The sequence below is a fragment of the Lutra lutra genome, chromosome 2, assembly GCF_902655055.1.
Source record: "Lutra lutra chromosome 2, mLutLut1.2, whole genome shotgun sequence".
NCBI lineage: Eukaryota > Metazoa > Chordata > Mammalia > Carnivora > Mustelidae > Lutra > Lutra lutra.
This window is the reverse complement of record NC_062279.1, coordinates 40,556,754-40,575,189: the sequence shown is the minus strand read 5'-3', so window position 1 is coordinate 40,575,189 and position 18,436 is coordinate 40,556,754. Positions and strand designations below refer to the sequence as shown.

Here is an 18,436-nt window from a genome sequence, read left to right as displayed (position 1 = left end):
TTTTTTTGTAGCTGGCTTATTTCACCTCACATCCTGTCCTCACGGTTCATGCACATTGTAGTGTGTGGCAGAACTTCCTTTTTAAGGGAGAATGCTATTCTGTGATGTGTACAGTCCACATTTTGCTTATCTGTGGATGGCCAGGTGGGTTGCAGCCAACCTTCTTGGACTTAGGTTTCTAACACATGAAACTAAGTGGGCACTGGTGCTGGAGTCAGAACACTTGGGTTCAAATCCCTCCCCTCCCGCCTCCATAGTAGCTCTGAAAATACGCAAGTTAAGACAGAAGAAGGTAAAGGAAAGGTAGGTATACCACGAAGCACTCAGCAAATTCAAATACTGACATTGCAGGGCACCTGGGTGGCTCAATCATTAAGTGTCTGCCTTCAGATCAGGTAGGTCATGATCCCAGGGTCCTGGGATTGAGCCACACATCAGGCTCCCTGCTTGGCAGAGAGCCTGCTTCTCCCTCAACCACTCCCCTTGCTTGTGTTCCCTCTCTCACTATATCTCTCTCTGTCAAATAAATAAATAAAATCTTAAAAATAAAATAAAATAAAATACTGACATTACTAGGTTCTCATGAGGGTTTTTGATACCGCAAAGTCATCCAAACACTCGTTTGTGGCTACAAATAAGGACAAACACAGGCGACGTGCTGAAACTGCAGAGACTGAGCCTCCTCTGAGGACAGTGCTGGCCACGGGACAGCTGTCTAACTGGTAAACAGCAGTAAACAGTGGGGGAAATAAGGTGATGGTGGGCACAATGGCCCAGCCCCTCAGTCACTGGGGCTCAGGAAAGGTTTTCCAGGGCCAAGTCCTAGACAGGAAGGGAGTCCGGGACAGCAGAACCGGCCGCAGATGTGAGAGGCTAAAGCACAAGCTTGGGAGAGAGAAACTAAGTCGATGGAAAGGGAATCTTAATAAGCGGGACCCCAAAAGAGAACAGAAAAGACAAAACACAAGGCCTAATTAAGTGTCAATCAACAGAAAGAAAGGAAAACCCACTAGAAGGCATGCATCGCTCCATACCCATTCTGGTGCCAGTGTGAGTCTCCCAGCCCTGGCTTGCCTGGAGTAGCTTCAACTGCTGAAAACAAATTGTGGCTCAGGAGTATAAATTAAAATTGCAGCAGCAAAAGCTGACACTCATTAAAAGCTTACAGACTTTGTGTCACACTTCATGCCATTAAATGGAAATGTTTTAAAAGTTGAAAACATATCCAAAAATTCATAAAACACAAACTACTCAAGTCTGTTTTTTCAAATATGAGCAACGTGCCAAGTTCCTATATGACAGCTTCATATTAGTATTTACTTAGCACGCCCACTTCACCCCAAAAGGACTGAACCAGCCACCATCTTATGTTACCTGGTCATCACGTTTCAAGAGCTCCCGGAACTATAAAGGACCTACAAGGTTATCTATCTACAAAGAGAGTTTCTATGCCCCCAGACACTCCCTAAGGAACAGACTAGACCACCAACATGAGAACGGAAAGGCCTGTGCCCGGCTCAGAGGAGACTCCGAGAGACCCTGGGATGAAGAGTTATGACCAAGCAGGAGCATCAGGCAGGGACCAGGAGACATCCTTTCTTCACTTTTCCACATACTGACTGGTCCTTCCACTCCTATCATCAGGGCCTCCTAGGAGCTGTTTCTGAATGCTGGCGATGCTCATCATAGGAATTGGTGCTGAAGGGTGAGAAAAGTTCCCCAGGAGAGCAGCAAGGAAGAAAATAGAGCAAGCAGAAAGAGAAGTGTGAAGACCACCAGAGTTTCGGAACGCCCAGTGAGTGGGGGAGGGGCAGAAAGTAGAGACGGAACAGATGTGATCTGGAACACACCTTTCCCTCGTCAGGAGGAGAGGAATTAGCATGTGTGGAAATGCCACACACTTCTGGGTAGGGAGAGACAGGAAACATATCAACAGGGCGTGGAGTAGGGCAGGCAGCAACGGATGGTGAAGGAACGGTGTGGGGCCATAGGCTCTGCAAAGGATGTGTCTGCGACACCAGGACATCCTTATTGCCAACGTTTTATGGTCAATATTTGAATCAACAAGTGAACTGTCCTTGCTTGAACTCCATGCTCACCAGGCGCTGATGTAGCGGGTCTGCCGACCAGAGGAAGAACACAACCCAGTCACTCTTCTCCCAAGTCACATGTTTGTTTCTTGCAAGTCTGGGGAAGGACCACTGCTGAGGGCCAGTCAAGTCCCTCAGTCTAAAAAGGCCTCAATCTGTAAAGGGACGTTCCTGGAAGGCTGGCTTTCCCAAGCTGGTACTAACCAGGTAAAGCCTTGGCTCCTTAGCAACTTCCCCTCTCTCTGCCCAGGGGTCCACAGCACTGTGAGCACCACTAAAACCCCACTCGGGCTGCAGCTAAGCCCGTTGGTCTCCCAAGCCTTCCATGTCTTGCTACTCTAATAGCCTTGGACTAGAGCACAAACATCCTATAACTTTGCATTTGCCCAGCTCGACCTTAGTCAGCTTTCTACCACTTCTCTATTTTATAAAATTGACTTGGCTCTTTTCTACTCTTATCTCAAGATTTTAATAATTAGGGTCTACATGATGTTCTACTGACACTGTTTTCTACATCATCCAAGCCATTCCCAAAAACATGAAACATCCCTAGACCAAAGATAAGAATAATTTTGTATGTCCCTCAAGTTGGCCCTGAATTGCTTAGGCCTGAGAGCCACATGACTTTCTACTCAGAAAAGAACTGGTGAAGAATTATTCTTTTATTTTTGTTTGTATTATTAACTTTTGGCCAAGATCATTTTAATTTTTCTATTGATAGTAACTCAGTTACAATCCCTTTTATACTCCCACACACTCCATCGTTTTAATGCAAAGCAGTTCATTAATGTAAAATCAAATCAGATGCTTTAACTTCCATTCTTTCATTTTAATCAGTCTGACAAAAGTAAAAACAAAACAAAGCAAATCCTGAACAAAACCTCTACAGAAATTTGTTAAATGAGGAGGAAAGGTGAGAGGAGCTTCTTGAAAATGCACATATGCTGAGCACAGCTTACCCATTTTTACTGTTATGTCTGTTGAGCCATTTCTAAAGAAAACTAGAAAAGGTTTGCTCTGTTGAAGACAGAAGCCTTGTATACAACTTCAGATTTCATACTGTTGCATTCCAACATTAATGATGTCCCTAAGGTTCTTGCTTTTTTTAACTTTAGTCTTGCCAAATGTAATGAAATATCTTATCGCAGTGAAACTCAAAATTACTGGTTGTAAGAACAGACCTACAACAATGTTCCATAGCTTTATATTTGTCCCCAGATGAAAACCAACCATATAATCCATTGGGCTACTATTCTCCAAGATTCTAGAAAGTATACCCCTATGATGTAAGTTAGAAAGGAAGATCGTTCTTCAATTTTCTGAACTATTTTACTTAAAGAACTATTTTGTGGCACAGTCAGAATGATGGCGCCCATTTGATTATGGGCTATTTGAGAAAGCTGAATAGTCTGTCACAACTTCCAAAAAGAGAACTCTTCCTACTCAAGCGAATATTTTTTAAGAAGAATTAAGTCATTCTTCTAACTACATTATTGGCTTAAGTCACTTGCCACCATGAGAAGAAATAAATTCTAAAGAAGTTGGTAACATTCAATATACATTATAAGCTTTCCAAAGTGAATAAAAAGATTCCAGGCAGCCAAATAATTGAACTACTTTGAGAAAGTATTCGTATCTTAAAATAATAATTTGTTGTTAACCAAGCTATTGAGAGTAAAATGAAATTGGACACATTTCCAACACAGCCGGAATACAGAATACAACTCAGACCGGACCAAAGTCCGTTTCTTCAGCCATCTCTGACGACCAGACTCGCTTACCTGCAAGTATGAGGAGAGAAGCTGAGCCTGGAGCTACATCGTCCCTCCTCTGGGTGAAAATACCTGGGCTTCTTCCCGTGAAACGGAAAGGAATCTAAAACATAAGAAAATAAAATAAAGTAAAATACAAATAAGAAGTAGGAGCCCCCTGTGAATTCCCATGTCTCCGCTCTAGGTGATATTACAAAATGGTAGAAATTTAAATCGTTTAGGATATAAAATACGATTCACTCCCCACACCCAGGACGGTGTTTCCCCCTCCCTATTTTAATGGATAAAATACAAAATATTCGTACACACGCACGCGCACGCACACGCGCGGTTTAAAACAAACGGCTGAAGCCCCGCAGGAGTGCGCGTGAGGGCCGCCGCGCGACCTGAGAAAGACACCCCCCCGCAAAGCCAAACTCGCCTGAGAGAAACGCGCCCGCCGCCCGCGCGCTGCTCCCGCACCCGCGGCTCGCGCGCTCGGTCCGCGCCGGAGTCCCTGGGCGTCCAGCGGGGGTCAGGAGCTAAAGTGCCGCCCCCTCGGCAAGGACCGTGTGCGGCGCCACCGCTTTTCTTTTTTCTTTTCTTTCCTTTTTATTTCCTTTTCCTTTTCCTTTTTCTTTTTTTAATGTTTTCATGGAACGCAATGTTACAAAAGAGCAAATCCTCCTTCAAGTTCTGCCCGAGGGGCGGAAAGGGCGCGCGCGCTTCGGAAGGGTCCCGGGCCGCCTAGATCGCCCGGCTCCTGGCGCATCCCCCGCCCCGCCCCGGGTTCCGTGCGCGGCTGGCGCTGTCCCGCGGCTGGCGCTGTCCCGGGGGCGGGAAGGGGCGCACACGCGTCCGCGAGCTTCCCCGGCCCCCGCCCGCTCGCGCGGCCCGCCCCCCCCCAGCCCCCGCCAGGTCCCGGCAGAGTGCGGCAAGGTGGGGACGGGCGACCGCCCCGCGCCACCCCTGCCTGTAAGGGACGACACTGGAGGCTACAGATGTGTCAGCGCAGGTGAAAGCAGATGGAAACGAGGGACAAGAACACGTTCCGGAAGCAGAGGCCCGAGAACATTCTGGAAAGGGGCTGGGCCTCCTGTCGGAGAAGCGTTCACGACCACACAGCGTCGTCTTCGATGGGTGAGCGGTCCCCCCAGAGTGCTCGCGGTCTGGTCTCAAGTCGTCTTTATAGTTCAAGGGACAGCGAAAAGCAAGCGACACTCTTGTTCCCGTGTCACATGCGGGAGTGAAGAGGGGCCTGAAAGCCAAGACAGGACCGAGAAGCCCGCGGGCCACCGCGCGTCCTTTCTCACGGGGACAGCGGCCGTGTCCACAGCGGATCTGACACATTTCTGCTCCTCCCGGCGCCTAACTTTGAAGGTTTTCTCCCAGGCATCCCCGTGAACGGGACAACGCCACGTCCGTTGGGATCCTCACCTGCCTCCCAGTCTACGTGGGCTTGAGGTTAAAGTGTGCTGGGCCCACCCCGGGCCGTCCTCTCGGGGACAGGGACGGTGCCCTCCGCGGCTACCAGGGGGACTCGGGGCTGCAGCTCGGCCTCTCCCTGGCCTTGCTCTCACCACCGACACGTCCGTCCCTGCTTGGCTAATTAATCTCTGTCCCAGTGGAGTTGCTGTTGGCAGAAAGGCGGCCATGCCAAAGTGGAATAATCACTTGGACCCGAATCGGAGTTGTTTTCCATCCTTGACAGCAAATAACGTTATTCCAGCGCCTGCAGGCCAAGAGTTGAAATGAGTTTATAATTTGGCTTCCAATCTCACATTCTCATTCTCCACCACTTAAATTTTCTTTTCTGTCTTTTAGCATGCAGGGGGCAGCTTCGGAGGCTGAATCACTGACACGGTCTTTATTGATATCCTTAATGAATATCCTTTGCCAGCTACATAAAAAAGGGAAACATCCGCATCGTCCAAAACCACACTTGTTTTAATAATGAAACTAAATAGACTGTCGGCTCATACCTCCGTATGATCATTAATAATCTTAATTTGTACTTCTCTCTCCAGCAACTTGAAGAGAAACATTCACAGTTTTTTCATCCACACACAGTAGTGCACATTCATCCGGCTTCTAAGTGCCTGGCCCTCGCACCGGCAAACCGCATGGTGAGAGCCCCAGGACGGCCCAGCACCGCCCTCTTTCCCTAGTGAAAGAACTCATTAAAACTCCGATCCTTGGCTCTGGGAAGTACATTGTCTCCTTAGCAGTTCCAAATATCATGTTCCCCCAGAAAGCAGTCATCCCAAGTTAGTGATAGAAAAGGAGAGACAGGAAGGCAGAAACACTGACAAGACTCCCTCGGAGATGGGGGTGGACGGCGAGTTGGTATCATGGAAAATTACTGAAGGTAAACAGAAGGTCCGTTAGGGAGAAGTGGGTGTGTTCAACTAGACACATCATCTATTAGAAGAAAGGCAAGGGGCACCAATGGCACGGCTACCATGTGCCATACCCTGTCCAGCTGCATTACATACAAACTCATTCAACCCCCACAACAAGGCTACACCTATGTGTATTAATATTCCCATTCTACAGATGGAGAAAGTGAGGCTCAAAGGGGTTAAGAAACTTCCCTAGGAGTACATGCTAAAGCCAGGATTTCCTGACTTTAGAACCAAAGCTCTGGAGAGAAAAATGAAAAGCAAGCCCTTACTTTTTCTATTATGCGACACTGTCTTGGCTGCAAGATCTGGTCCTCCTGTGTGGTTCTCTAAGACCGTATGGGACCAACAGGGGCTTCAGCTGCATTAAAGCGGGGGCCTGGCAGAGACGCCAAAGGTGGCCATCGAGGCCTTGAGAACACAGCCCCTCCCTGATCCTCTGAATCTCTCACCCGTATAAGAAATCACAATGACAAAAACACACTCTTGGATGAGTCTTCCTGAGTATCAAAGAAACAATTAGAATTGTTCAAAATAAAATCTAAATCCAAGAAAACAACTGCAGGTGTGGGGATATAGTGTCCTGCTCTGTTCCATTGAGAAAATAGTTCTCAACAACATCCCTCAGTCTAAACATCTGTAGCCAGATCTGAGGTCCCCTCTCCTATCTCCAATGCCCTGTGTGTTCTCGGTCGTTTGGCATACAGAGTGAGACAATTATGTGGATTCACAAGTTTTAATTATGGTAAAAAAGTAGGCAAGAGAAGGCCGATGTGCAGAGAGTGGCTGGGAGAACGTCCATGGAACAATCACATACTTGGATGTGGAAGTTTCCCAGCAGGATTCTAAAGGTTAGGAAGTCCGTCCCATCACAGTCCCACAGTAATAGAGTCTGACATACATTAATTAACAGGACTCCATAAATAAGTCATCTTTTTTTTTTTTAAGATTTTATTTATTTATTTGACAGAGAGTGAGAGATCACAAGTAGGCAGAGAAGCAGGCAGAGAGAGAGAGAGAGAGAGAGGAGGAAGCAGGCTCCCTGCTGAGCAGAGAGCCGATGCGGGGCTCGATCCCAGGATCCTGAGATCACGACCTGAGCCGAAGGCAGAGGCTTTAACCCACTGAACCACCCAGGCACCCCAATAAGTCATCTTTTAACCATATTAAAAGGAGGCTACCAAAACTCAACTAGTGAAAACAGCAATCTAAAATGTTGAAAATGAGTACGTTGAGATCAATAATATTTTAACAATCTAGCAACCCATTCTATAAAATGTACAATTCCTAAGTGAAAGTTCACAGCAATTTAATTTCTAAAGAGCTTCAAAAACACAATCGATCCAATGGTACAATAATACCTATTCATGGGCCTTAAGCTCCAAGGCTTCCTCACCTTCATAAATGCCAATCTTTAACTCTTTAGTCCATCTAAACCCCATATGTATCAGACACATTGATTCCTGAAATGTGAGAAATAAGCAAGGAAGACGAACAAGCCCTTTCATCATCAATGTGCCGAAAGCAACAAAAGAAAGGCACCAAAATAGGCGGAGACTAGATATGTGTCTGCCAACTCAAGCTACCTGTGATATTTTTCTTTGTGTGTATGTGGACAATAATATATGTTTTTAAATCTTAATGGTAATGTTTTTTATTTGTATAAATATGTTATGGTACTAGAAGACAGAGCAGGGATAGAGTCAGGAACTATGCAGACAACTTCAAAAATTATCTTTCTTAAGAATTTGTTTCAGAGGGGCCCCTGGGTGGCTCAGTCAGTTGAGCTTCCTACTCTTGGTTTCAGCTCAGGTCATGATCCCAGGGTCGTGGGATCGAGCCCTGTGTTGGGCTCAGCACAGAGTCTGCTCTTCCCTCTCCCTCTTTCATTCCCCCTCTGCTTCTGCCCCTGTCTCCCTCACTCCCATGCCCTCTCTCTCAAATAAATAAAATCTTAAAAACAAAGAATATGTTTCAGAAAAGAAAGTGCCCTTGCATGCTACCCATTATAAATCACATGTAACTATGTTCTTGACCACATTCTTTCCACATTAAATAATTATGCTGAAAATAGTATGTTTTAGAGCACAACTGACTTTAAAAATCATGAGTTTCTCCAAAAATGTTGCTCTTCTATTATCCAGTGAAATGAAAAACAGGATCACTGTGTCTTGGTCTAGCATGTACAGAAGCAGACTAAATAAGAAGATATCTCTTTATCTCTTTCTTATTCCTAATCCTTCCAGTGAAGTAGGTCACTCTTATTTTCTTCAATTTTTCATTCTGATAAATGGGGATAATCTCAGATACTCTTTGCAGAACTATGGAGACTATCAACAAAATTATATTGCTAAATTATTTGAAGGCTCTTTTTAAATGTACAGGTCTAGAGCAATTGAATTACTGGGTATTGACCCCAAAGATACAAATGTAGTGATCCTAAAGGGCACATGCACCCCAATGTTCACAGTAGCAATGTCCATAATAGCCAAACTGTGGAAAGAGCCCAGATGTCCTTCAACAGATGAATGGATAAAGAAGATGTGGTATATATATATATATACACATACATACAAACATACAATGGACTATTACTCAGCCATCAGAAAGGATGAAATCTTACCATTTACATTGATGTGGATGGAGCTAAAGGGCACTATGCTGAGCGAAAGAAGTCAATCAGAGAAAGACAATTATCATATGGTTTCACTCATATATGGAATATAAGAAACAGCCCAGAGGACCATAAGGGAAGGAAGGGAAAACTGAACGAGAAGTCATCAGAGAGGGAGACAAACCATGAAAGACTCTTATCTTAGGAAACAAACAGGGTTGCTGGAGGGGAGGTGGGTGGGGGGATGGAGTAACTGGGTGATGGGCATTAAGGAGGGCACGTGGTGTGATGAGCACTGGGTGTTTACACAACTGATGCATTACTAAACCCTACATCTGAAACCAAGGATGTACTATAGGTTGGTTAATTGAATTTAAATAAAAAAATAAAGTGTGTGGGTCTATTAATACCTTAAAGGGTAACAAATCATATGTTATTTATAAAGATTTACCCAATGCCTCCCAAGCTAGGCAGTGGGGTCTCTGTGGGATCCCTGTTTGAGCCATCCTCACGTTATCAACCCGTGAACCAGGAGCACGTTCAAGAATGAAATGGCTGGGGCGCCTGGGTGGCTCAGTGGGTTAAGCCGCTGCCTTCGGCTCAGGTCATGATCTCAGGGTCCTGGGATCGAGTCCCACATCGGGCTCTCTGCTCAGCAAGAAGCCTGCTTCCCTTTCTCTCTCTCTCTCTCTCTGCCTTCCTCTCCGTCTACTTGTGATCTCTCTCTGTCAAATAAATAAATAAAATCTTAAAAAAAAAAAAAAAAAGAATGAAATGGCTCACATCCAACACAGAAATCCAGATAATATACTGTTAAAACAGAAAGGAAGACGGACTAATTTGAACTTGGGAAGACAGAGTTAGCTGTATCCTCCTGGAAAGAAACTACATTGCTCTGTTTGCCATTAGTTGTGAGCCCGCTAACATCATCTCTCTCCTAAATCCATTGAGGCACACAGTTGCTGTTCCTCCGTAAAGCAGAGCTCCTTTCCAGCACACGGCCCGCAGTGCCGCAGTCAGACCCATGGGCCATTGTTCATCTGATGAGATGTGCTCTCCGAATACCTTCTTCTGGGCCAGCTCCTCCCCGTTCAATCCTGCAGCTGTTCGACAGGTGCTGAGGACTGTTGCCGCCGCTAATGAGGCACGAACAGTGTTTCGGGGAGATCTGCTGCACTTCATCCCAAGTAGAACAATAGATTTGGATTCTCCTCAGCTAGGGACTGAATGTTTGTGTCCCTCCCAAAATTCATACTGAAATTCTAATCCCAGTGTGATGGTATTTGGAGGTAGGCCGTTCCAAGGTCATTGGGTCATGAAGGTGGAGTCAGCCCTCATGAGTGGGACCAGCGCCCTGAGAAGAGGCCAGAGAGCGTGCTAGCTCTTTGCTCGCCATGTGAGGACACAGTGAGAAGTCAGCTGTCTGCAACCCGAAGGAGGTTTTTCACCAGAATCTGACCATGGTGACACCATGACCTTGGACTTCCAGCTTCCAATGCTGGTAGAAATAAATGCCTGCTGTTGATAAGCCAGCACGTTCATCGCATTCTGTTAAAGCAGCCCCAGCTAAGATATCGTCTTAAATGCATTCCTGTGAGACTTTAGGTTAAGTCCACTACTGCTTCACCTGTGTTTCCAGGCTGTAAAATAGAGGGTTTGGCCTAAGTCTGTGATTCTCAGTGAAGAAGGGTGATCTTGATCTGTTGCTGGCCACCCACCCTAAGAATACCTGTGGACAAGAAGATATGTTACAGCTGGGAACAAGCTGCCCAGACAAATGAAGATACAAGACAGCATTTAGGCTGAGATGCTAAGAGTAGGGAAGGGATCTTTAAAACGGACAAGCTCAGGGGCGCCTGGGTGGCTCAGTGGGTTAAGCCGCTGCCTTCGGCTCGGGTCATGATCTCAGGGTCCTGGGATCAAGCCCCAAATCGGGCTCTCTGCTCGGCGGGGAGCCTGCTTCCTCCTCTCTCTCTGCCTGCCTCTCTGCCTGCTTGTGATCTCTCTCTGTCAAATAAATAAATAAAATCTTTAAAAAAAAACAAACAAAAACGGACAAGCTCAAAGAAGACACAATGCTCAAGAAGTATAGCTCATCAAGGTTCAATGTCCCAGACAACGGACTCCTACGCGAGGCAACTCAGAGAGAATCAGTCATACAGTGCAACTCCTCACACCCCTGCACACCAGTCCCTGTACAACAGGAACCCTGAGAGGGCGTGGGTTTGTAGTTTGGAGAGCAGAGCCCGGGTCCCAGTTCTGCTATTAAGTTCTTAGGACCTTGGGCTAGCCATCTGCAAAATGAACACTGGGACCAGGTAATGTCCAAGTTACCTTCAGGTAGAGAAACCACACCTTCTTTTCATTGTTCATTAGAAAGCTCTACCTACCACTAGAATGCCTGTAGCTTCTTTAAGGTTGGTACAGACATCTTTACTACGGGCTCAGTTTTTAAATGACTGTATTCCCAGGCTTCCCAGGCAGTAAGAGCACTCAGGACAACAGCTCAGAACACAAGTTCAAAATGCAGAGTGGGTAAAGTTTGTTTTCTCTGGCATTATGATTCCCTCTGGCTAAATGCTACCCTCCACACTGCCAAGTCTCCAGACTTCTGGCGCTGAGGCTTGATCAATAGTATTCACAGGGCTCGTGACACCGTGATAGATGAAGAAATTAAACCTTTCACCAAACTTCTATGGACGTTTTGAATGGTAATTTTTATCTTCTTCCTTCCCAGATGCAGGAATGTCAATAGCTGAGAGATACTGTGGTGTTGGTAAAAAGTCATTATAAAATTGGACTTGCCTCCTAAATGATCTGTCATTATTTTGCAAATGTATTACTTCTGCTGTATCCATTTTTAGTTTATTTCATGTTATGCTCCAGTTGCAAGGGAATTGAGAACATACTGTCCACATTTTCAAAAAAAAGACTGTAACATTAACAGGGTAAATATTTCACTGTAAAAATAAAAACTGTAAATATTTATATAATGGAATTTATTCAATCAATTCATTGGGTTAGGCCAATGGAAGTATGTTCTTTCTAATATTGATAGCAAAGAGGAGAAAATTTTAATCTCAACCTTTGAGTAGATAAATAGTAATACTGCTTATGGACAACATTCTTGAAAACATGCGTTCAGAATGCAAACGGATGTTACGCTCAGGGAGCCTAAATTGCTATGTACTATTTACTCTGTATACTGGACAGTAATGAAATTGAAAATAAGAACAGGAAACACAGATATTTAATCAACAAATATTTTAAAATCATCAAAATATGTTGTCACCCCCTATCATGGCCAGTTAAGCAAGACAGAAGTAAAGAGTGAACAAGGGAAAAATTGTTGAATACTCAGCAATAGAAACAAATAAGCAGTTGATACACATATCAACATGGATGATTATTATGCAGACTTGAAAGAAGCCAGAAATATAAAAAACATACTATATGATTCCATTTATATAAAATTCTAGCAGATCAGGGTTTGGCTGAGAATGGGGTTGGGGGTTGGGAGGGACCAGGAGGGACCAGGATGGTGGGATTACCTAGGGGCACCCAGAAATTCTGCTGGTGATAAATATGTTCATTGTCTTGATTTTCATGATGGTTTCATGTGTATATCAAAACCAATCAAATTACATACTTTATATATGTGGGTTTATTACATATCAATTATACCTCAATAAAGCTATAAAAATTACTGAAAGACAAAATTAGGAAAAAAATTTAAAGATACCGAGTAGCTAAATTTGGGGTAGTTAAGATAGCTGTTGGATGAAAAGCTACAGAATAAAAAAGCTACTCTAGATCCATAAAGGACTACCAGAGAAAGATTTCTCATTGTTGAAATTTCAGGAAGTTTTACAATCCCAGAAAAGCCTTTCTCAGCACCTAAGGACCATGCCTAGATAATACCCATTCCTCCCTCAAAAAATAAATAAAGCTCTTTCCTTAAGACTTTTGACAGAAAGAGTTCTAACCATCCCCAGAACAACAATAATAATAGACAGCATTTAGTGAGAACTTACTATAATCCAGGCCCCCATCTAATGGGGTATCTCATTTAATCCTCACCTAAGAGGCCTAAAACATAAGTACTATTACGATACTCCATTTTACAGATGATACCAAAATTCAGAGAGGCTAAGTAATTTGCTTCCTGTCAGTCACCATCCCAGTGGTGAATCTGGGATATGAACCACGGGATAGATATGAGCTCTGATTCCAGAATCAAGTTCTTGAAATTAAACTTCTCCTCTGCTAGACAAACAGGATCCTGGAACAATGCTATAGATCATGATTTGCTGACTCACACCTCTGATGGCTTAAAGGAACTCTTTGTGAATTAAAGGGCTACATTTCTAAGTCTGAAGGCTAATCTTTTGCATGATAGATGCAGAAAAGGTCAGTATTGAAGTGATGGTGGAAGGTAAGGGTAATTCAGCAAGGTAGAGCAGGAAAAATAAGGGCCAGAAATCAACAGACTTGGTTTTGGCCATGTCCTCACTGGTGACTGTAACCTTGGGCAAGCCGTTTCTGCCCCTTGGGTCTATTTCCTCTTTGGCAAAATTAAGAGTTTGGACTAATCGATTTCTAAAACTCCTTCCAGCTCTGTGATTCTTGCCAGCCCTCTTTTGGGGAATATTCCTTGCATTTTGTAACTTGCGTCAAAAATTTTCCATGCCACCAAATACATTTCAGATACAAAGCTTCCTCAGTATCCTAAAACACCCAGAGTCCTCTCACACCTAGCAAAGTCCTTCATTATTTCCCAAAGATGTTCTACTCCCAGGGAAAAGAGGAGCATCCTTCCACCCGGGCCTGCCATGTTCTCTTGTGCACTCCAACAGTCTTTCACTTCACAACCACTAACAAGTTGATTTAGGCGTCCCAGTGATGAAAAGGAAGTACCCCACCACCCAGCACCTCATTCCTTTTTCCCTGTGAAGCTTCTGACATCTGAAATGATTCAAAGTACTTAGTATGTTATGACTGTAGGTGCCCAATTCCATTTATTTCCATTCCTATTGGTTCTCTAAAGTGGCTATTCTCTCTTTGCACTAAAAACACATCATTTTCTCTTTTTAAATGATGGATTTTGTGACCCTCTGGGGAGACATAAAAAAAAAAAAAGAGCAACTAAATAAGGCAGTTGTAAACCATTTCAGCATCTATAAAACCTTCTCCTTTATCACAAAAGAAAAGAAAGAAGAAAAAGCAGCTGGAAAAAAAAATGCAGCTGATAGGGAACTTAATATCTTTAAGAACAACTTCTCTCATGAATTTTCATCTCCATACTTTGGCATTTTAGCTGACTTGGAAATTATTTCTAGGAAAAGCATTTCTTGAGAGTGATAACTCCTTTCACAATGCATTGGTGAGGCAACAGCTTCAATATCATCAGGAACACGTCTATTTTTCTATAACTCTACGTATATATCAGCTGTATATTTTTATTCTGTATTTTATACACTATTTTCATAGATACCCTGTTCTATCTCAGAACATATCATGTTTTTATTTTTATAGACTCACGTGGCAATCATTATACTATAATAAACCAAAAATTAAAATGTACATCACCCCTTTTCCACAGAGACCTGGGAATTTACAAAATTCATTTCTAACTTTTATCATTTCACAGCTATAGGTTTTATGTGGTTGTATTCACTGAGTGCATCCTAGTTTCTAATTTTTTTGCTTGAATTCTCCATATATCTACTTAGTCCATGTATCTGTCATTTTAAATGGAACAGTATTCCACTGCATTGCTAAAAGGGTTTAATTAGCCATCTTTCACCTAGTTGCTTTCACACATTATTATAACCCAGTCAAGCATTTTGAAATAAATAAATTTTGTTTTTCCTTTTAGAGTGATTTCCTCAAGCCATAATCTGAAAAGTGGATTAACAGTTTAAAGATCATAATTATAAACTGGTTGATTTTTATTATAAATTGTCAGTTAGCTCTCCAAAAGAGGTATTTCCGGTTTGCACATCACCAGAAAAATATGAGCCTAGCTTTTTCTTCGTTGTTTCTTTAACACTGGGTGTTCTCGGATTTTTTGTTGTTGTTGTTCTGGGATTTATTAATTTTGGGGTGATTTCAAAAGAATGAAGTAAAATCTTTTAGTTCTTCAAATCTGTCATATACGTTCATTTATAGTCTTACTACCGCCTTTTAAAAAATGTGTATTAATCACCTACTACATGCCAGGTCCTTTATGTTCTTTTTCAGTATTCAATACCCCTGACTGTAAAGTAGAAACCACAAATTTTATTTTCACTAAGAAAACTGAGTCTCAAAGGTTGAGTAATGTGCACAAGATTTCAAGGCTAATATTTGATGTTGTCAGGATTTAAACTCACTATCTAATTTCTGTGGACTCTCCATTACACTGTCCTGCCTCATAAGTTCAACCTTTAAACATCTGGCCAGTTTTTCTTTTCTCTCTTTTTCTTTTCTTTTTTCTTTTTTTCAGTTTAGTTTTCCAGTTTCTTGAAGTATAAAATATACAAGTGATTAAAGTACCCTCATCCTAAAGGTATAACCCAGTGAATTTTTGACGTACTACACACTATGTAACCAGCACACAGACCAAGATAAAGAATCCCATCAACTTAATAACTTTTCTTTTTCTTACTTGATAAACATAGATTGTTTTTGTGTTTGTCATTTTATATAGGGCCTGCTATTAAAACTATGCAAATAGGCACTTAATAAGTTTTGTTCAATTATTTAAGATTGAAGCTATAAGTAGTGACCTCAGAGATTATGTACTCCAATCTCATAAACTTCCAGATGTAGAAACCGAAGCCCAGAATTAAAGTGACTTATCCAAGATCTAACCATTCAGAGCTCTGTTACACCACACCTGCCACTGGCTGATTGCTCTCCACTCCTTACATTAAAACATAGTGAGGGGTAACAAAGAAGGCAGGGTACATAACAGAGGAAGAGTATCTGGGTAAGATTTTTTTATTGTTTATCTTTATTTTAAATTAATCTAGGGACGCCTGGGTGGCTCAGTTGGTTGGACGACTGCCTTCGGCTCAGGTCATGATCCCGGGGTCCCGGGATGGAGTCCCACATCAGGCTCCCAGCTCCATGGGGAGTCTGCTTCTCCCTCTGACCTTCTCCTCGCTCATGCTCTCTCTCACTGTCTCTCTCTCAAATAAATAAATAAAATCTTTAAAAAAAATTAATCTGGAAGTAACCAAAGGGCCAAATTGGTGGAGAAATGCTCATTAAGGTAACCTTAATATAAAACATGATTTTTTTTTTACATGAAAGTATCAACACTTGAAATCAAATGACTTTTGTCCCTCAGACTAGTCTACTTGAAAGGATAAACACTGATTCCAATAATGTTCAATTGCTCATGACTTCTTTTGAATACCCCTTTTAGATGAGCTTTCAGAACTAATTTGAGTCAAATAAGTAAACCAAATTTATTTTTAAAACTACAGAATTAGCAGCAAAAGAATAAAAACTGGATGTGTGTCTTTTAAATCACTAGAAAAGAAACAAAAATAGAATCCATATAACATATTCTCTTTAGAATAACAAGAAGCATATAAAGTATGAATTTTTTTTTTTAAAGATTTTATTTATTTATTTGTCATAGAGAGAGAAGCGAGAGTGAGCACAGGCAGACAGAGTGGCAGGCAGAGGCAGAGGGAGAAGCAGGCTCCCCACAGAACAAGGAGCCCGATGTGGGACTCGATCCCAGGATGCTGGGATCATGACCTGAGCCGAAGGCAGCAGCTTAACCAACTGAGCCACCCAGGCATCCCAAAGTATGAATATTTTTAATTGATCAGATATCAAACTTATCAAATATGACAATAAATGTAAATGGGTTAAACATCCCCAACAAAAACAAAGATGCTCAACATCCAATTATATGCTATTTATAAGACAAGTCTAAAACTAAATGACCCAGAAATCTAAAATAAAAAAGGAAGAGCTAAGTATATCTATAGAACACAAACGCAAAGAAAGTTTGGATGGCAATATTTATATCAGAGCAGAATCTGAGGCAAAATAACATTTAACAAGACAGAGAACATGTGAAATAGTTCAACCTCATTAATAATAAAAATTCCACTTTTAAGAAACAGTTTAATTTATCAAACTAACAAATATATTTTAATTTGTAATTTTTTTGTCATTGCGGGTACAACCAAATAGACATCCACATGCTACTATTATGAAGACAACAGGAAAACAGAGAGTACGATATGAATATATAAGGTAGAATAAAATATACCCACTAAACATCATGTTTTTAAAAATTTAATGAATGGCAATCATACAATACTAAGAAGAAGAGGCAAGATACAAGGGCATAGACAGCAGGGTCTCAGTTTTTCTTTTTCTTTTTTTTTTTAAATTTATTTATTTATTTAACAGAGAGAGAGAGAGAGAGAGAGAGATCACAAGTAGGCAGAGAGGCAGGCAGAGAGAGAGGAGGAAGCAGGCTCCCTGCTGAGCAAAGAGCCCTGGGACCATGACCTGAGCCGAAGGCAGAAGCTTTAACCCACTGAGCCACCCAGGCACCCCGTCAGTTTTTCTTAAATAAAACACAAATGACATATTGTTAAAATTAGGAAAAAATACACCAAAATAATACTCTGGTTAAATTAAGGGAGATAATAGTTTTTTTGTTTGTTTGTTTGTTTTGTTTTGTTGTTACTTTTCCCTATGAGGGGAAAAAAAACAAGGGTCTAAAGTCCAGGATAAATGAAAAGATAGAATGGGGGGATTTTATTTCTTTCTATGAATCATGCATCCAAAATTCCAGATGCAGACAAATTCCAACCCAGGGCATTGACAAGGGAGACAGAAAAAATTTGTTGTGTTGGATGAGAATTCTGAACCTCAATCACCTTCAGGCTCTAAACCCCATAATCTCTGGTGTTTTCTCCCAAGGACTGGTTAATGTTTAAGTTAACTTTTATTTTTATTCTATGCTCTCCAAACGAACATACATTACTTTACTAAGCAGAGCAAGTAAACTCATAAGTAAACAAAATGATAATACAGTTTGATCACCTACTTTGTTCACAAATCTGTCCTACAAAGACAGATTTGCCAACATTAGAAAAAAGATTGTGCAAGTGCTCAAGGATAATTCTGAACAAGAAGTTCCAAAAATATTTTAAGCAACGACAGTCTTATGGGAATAGCTTCCCAAAGTATCTTCACTGAATTATTTTGCATTCATTTTGATGTATATGTTTTGACATGTTAGGATATCTTAAAATAAAATTGTACTGATTTATGTTAACATGTCATTTATTTAACAACTAACTTGAAGAAAGAATAGGTAAGCTTTTAAAAGAGGAACTCAAAAGAAGTCTTATTATTCCTATATGCTTAAAATGAGAATTGTACTCACTAACATGATTAGGAAATAATCAGATTCCAGATCTTTTGAGAAGTTCTAAATACCAAAAAAATTATAATACAAATGGTTGTAATACAAAGTGTGACTTTAAGGCTGGTATTCACCAATGTAAAGAACCTTAAGAATCATGGTATGCAACCTTCATTCTCCTAGAAATCAAA

The 18,436-nt window shown here is 41.9% G+C and overlaps 1 protein-coding gene across 6 annotated transcripts in view; it reads right to left on the bottom strand.

Annotated features, from left to right (window-relative positions):
• Positions 1-18,436, bottom strand: part of LOC125092819 (basic proline-rich protein-like) — a 299,445-nt gene that overhangs the window by 86,763 nt on the left and 194,246 nt on the right. For 5 of the 6 annotated variants that reach the window (XR_007125075.1, XM_047717259.1, XM_047717258.1 and 2 more), the window contains one exon: positions 3,872-3,965. The exons of the other annotated variant lie outside the window; for it this stretch is intronic. Coding sequence is in view for 4 of the 5 variants with exons in the window: in XM_047717259.1 (XP_047573215.1) it covers positions 3,872-3,965 (94 nt within the window). In the remaining variant the exon portion in view is untranslated. The remainder of the gene's footprint in view (positions 1-3,871; positions 3,966-18,436) is intronic. 6 annotated transcript variants of the gene reach the window in all.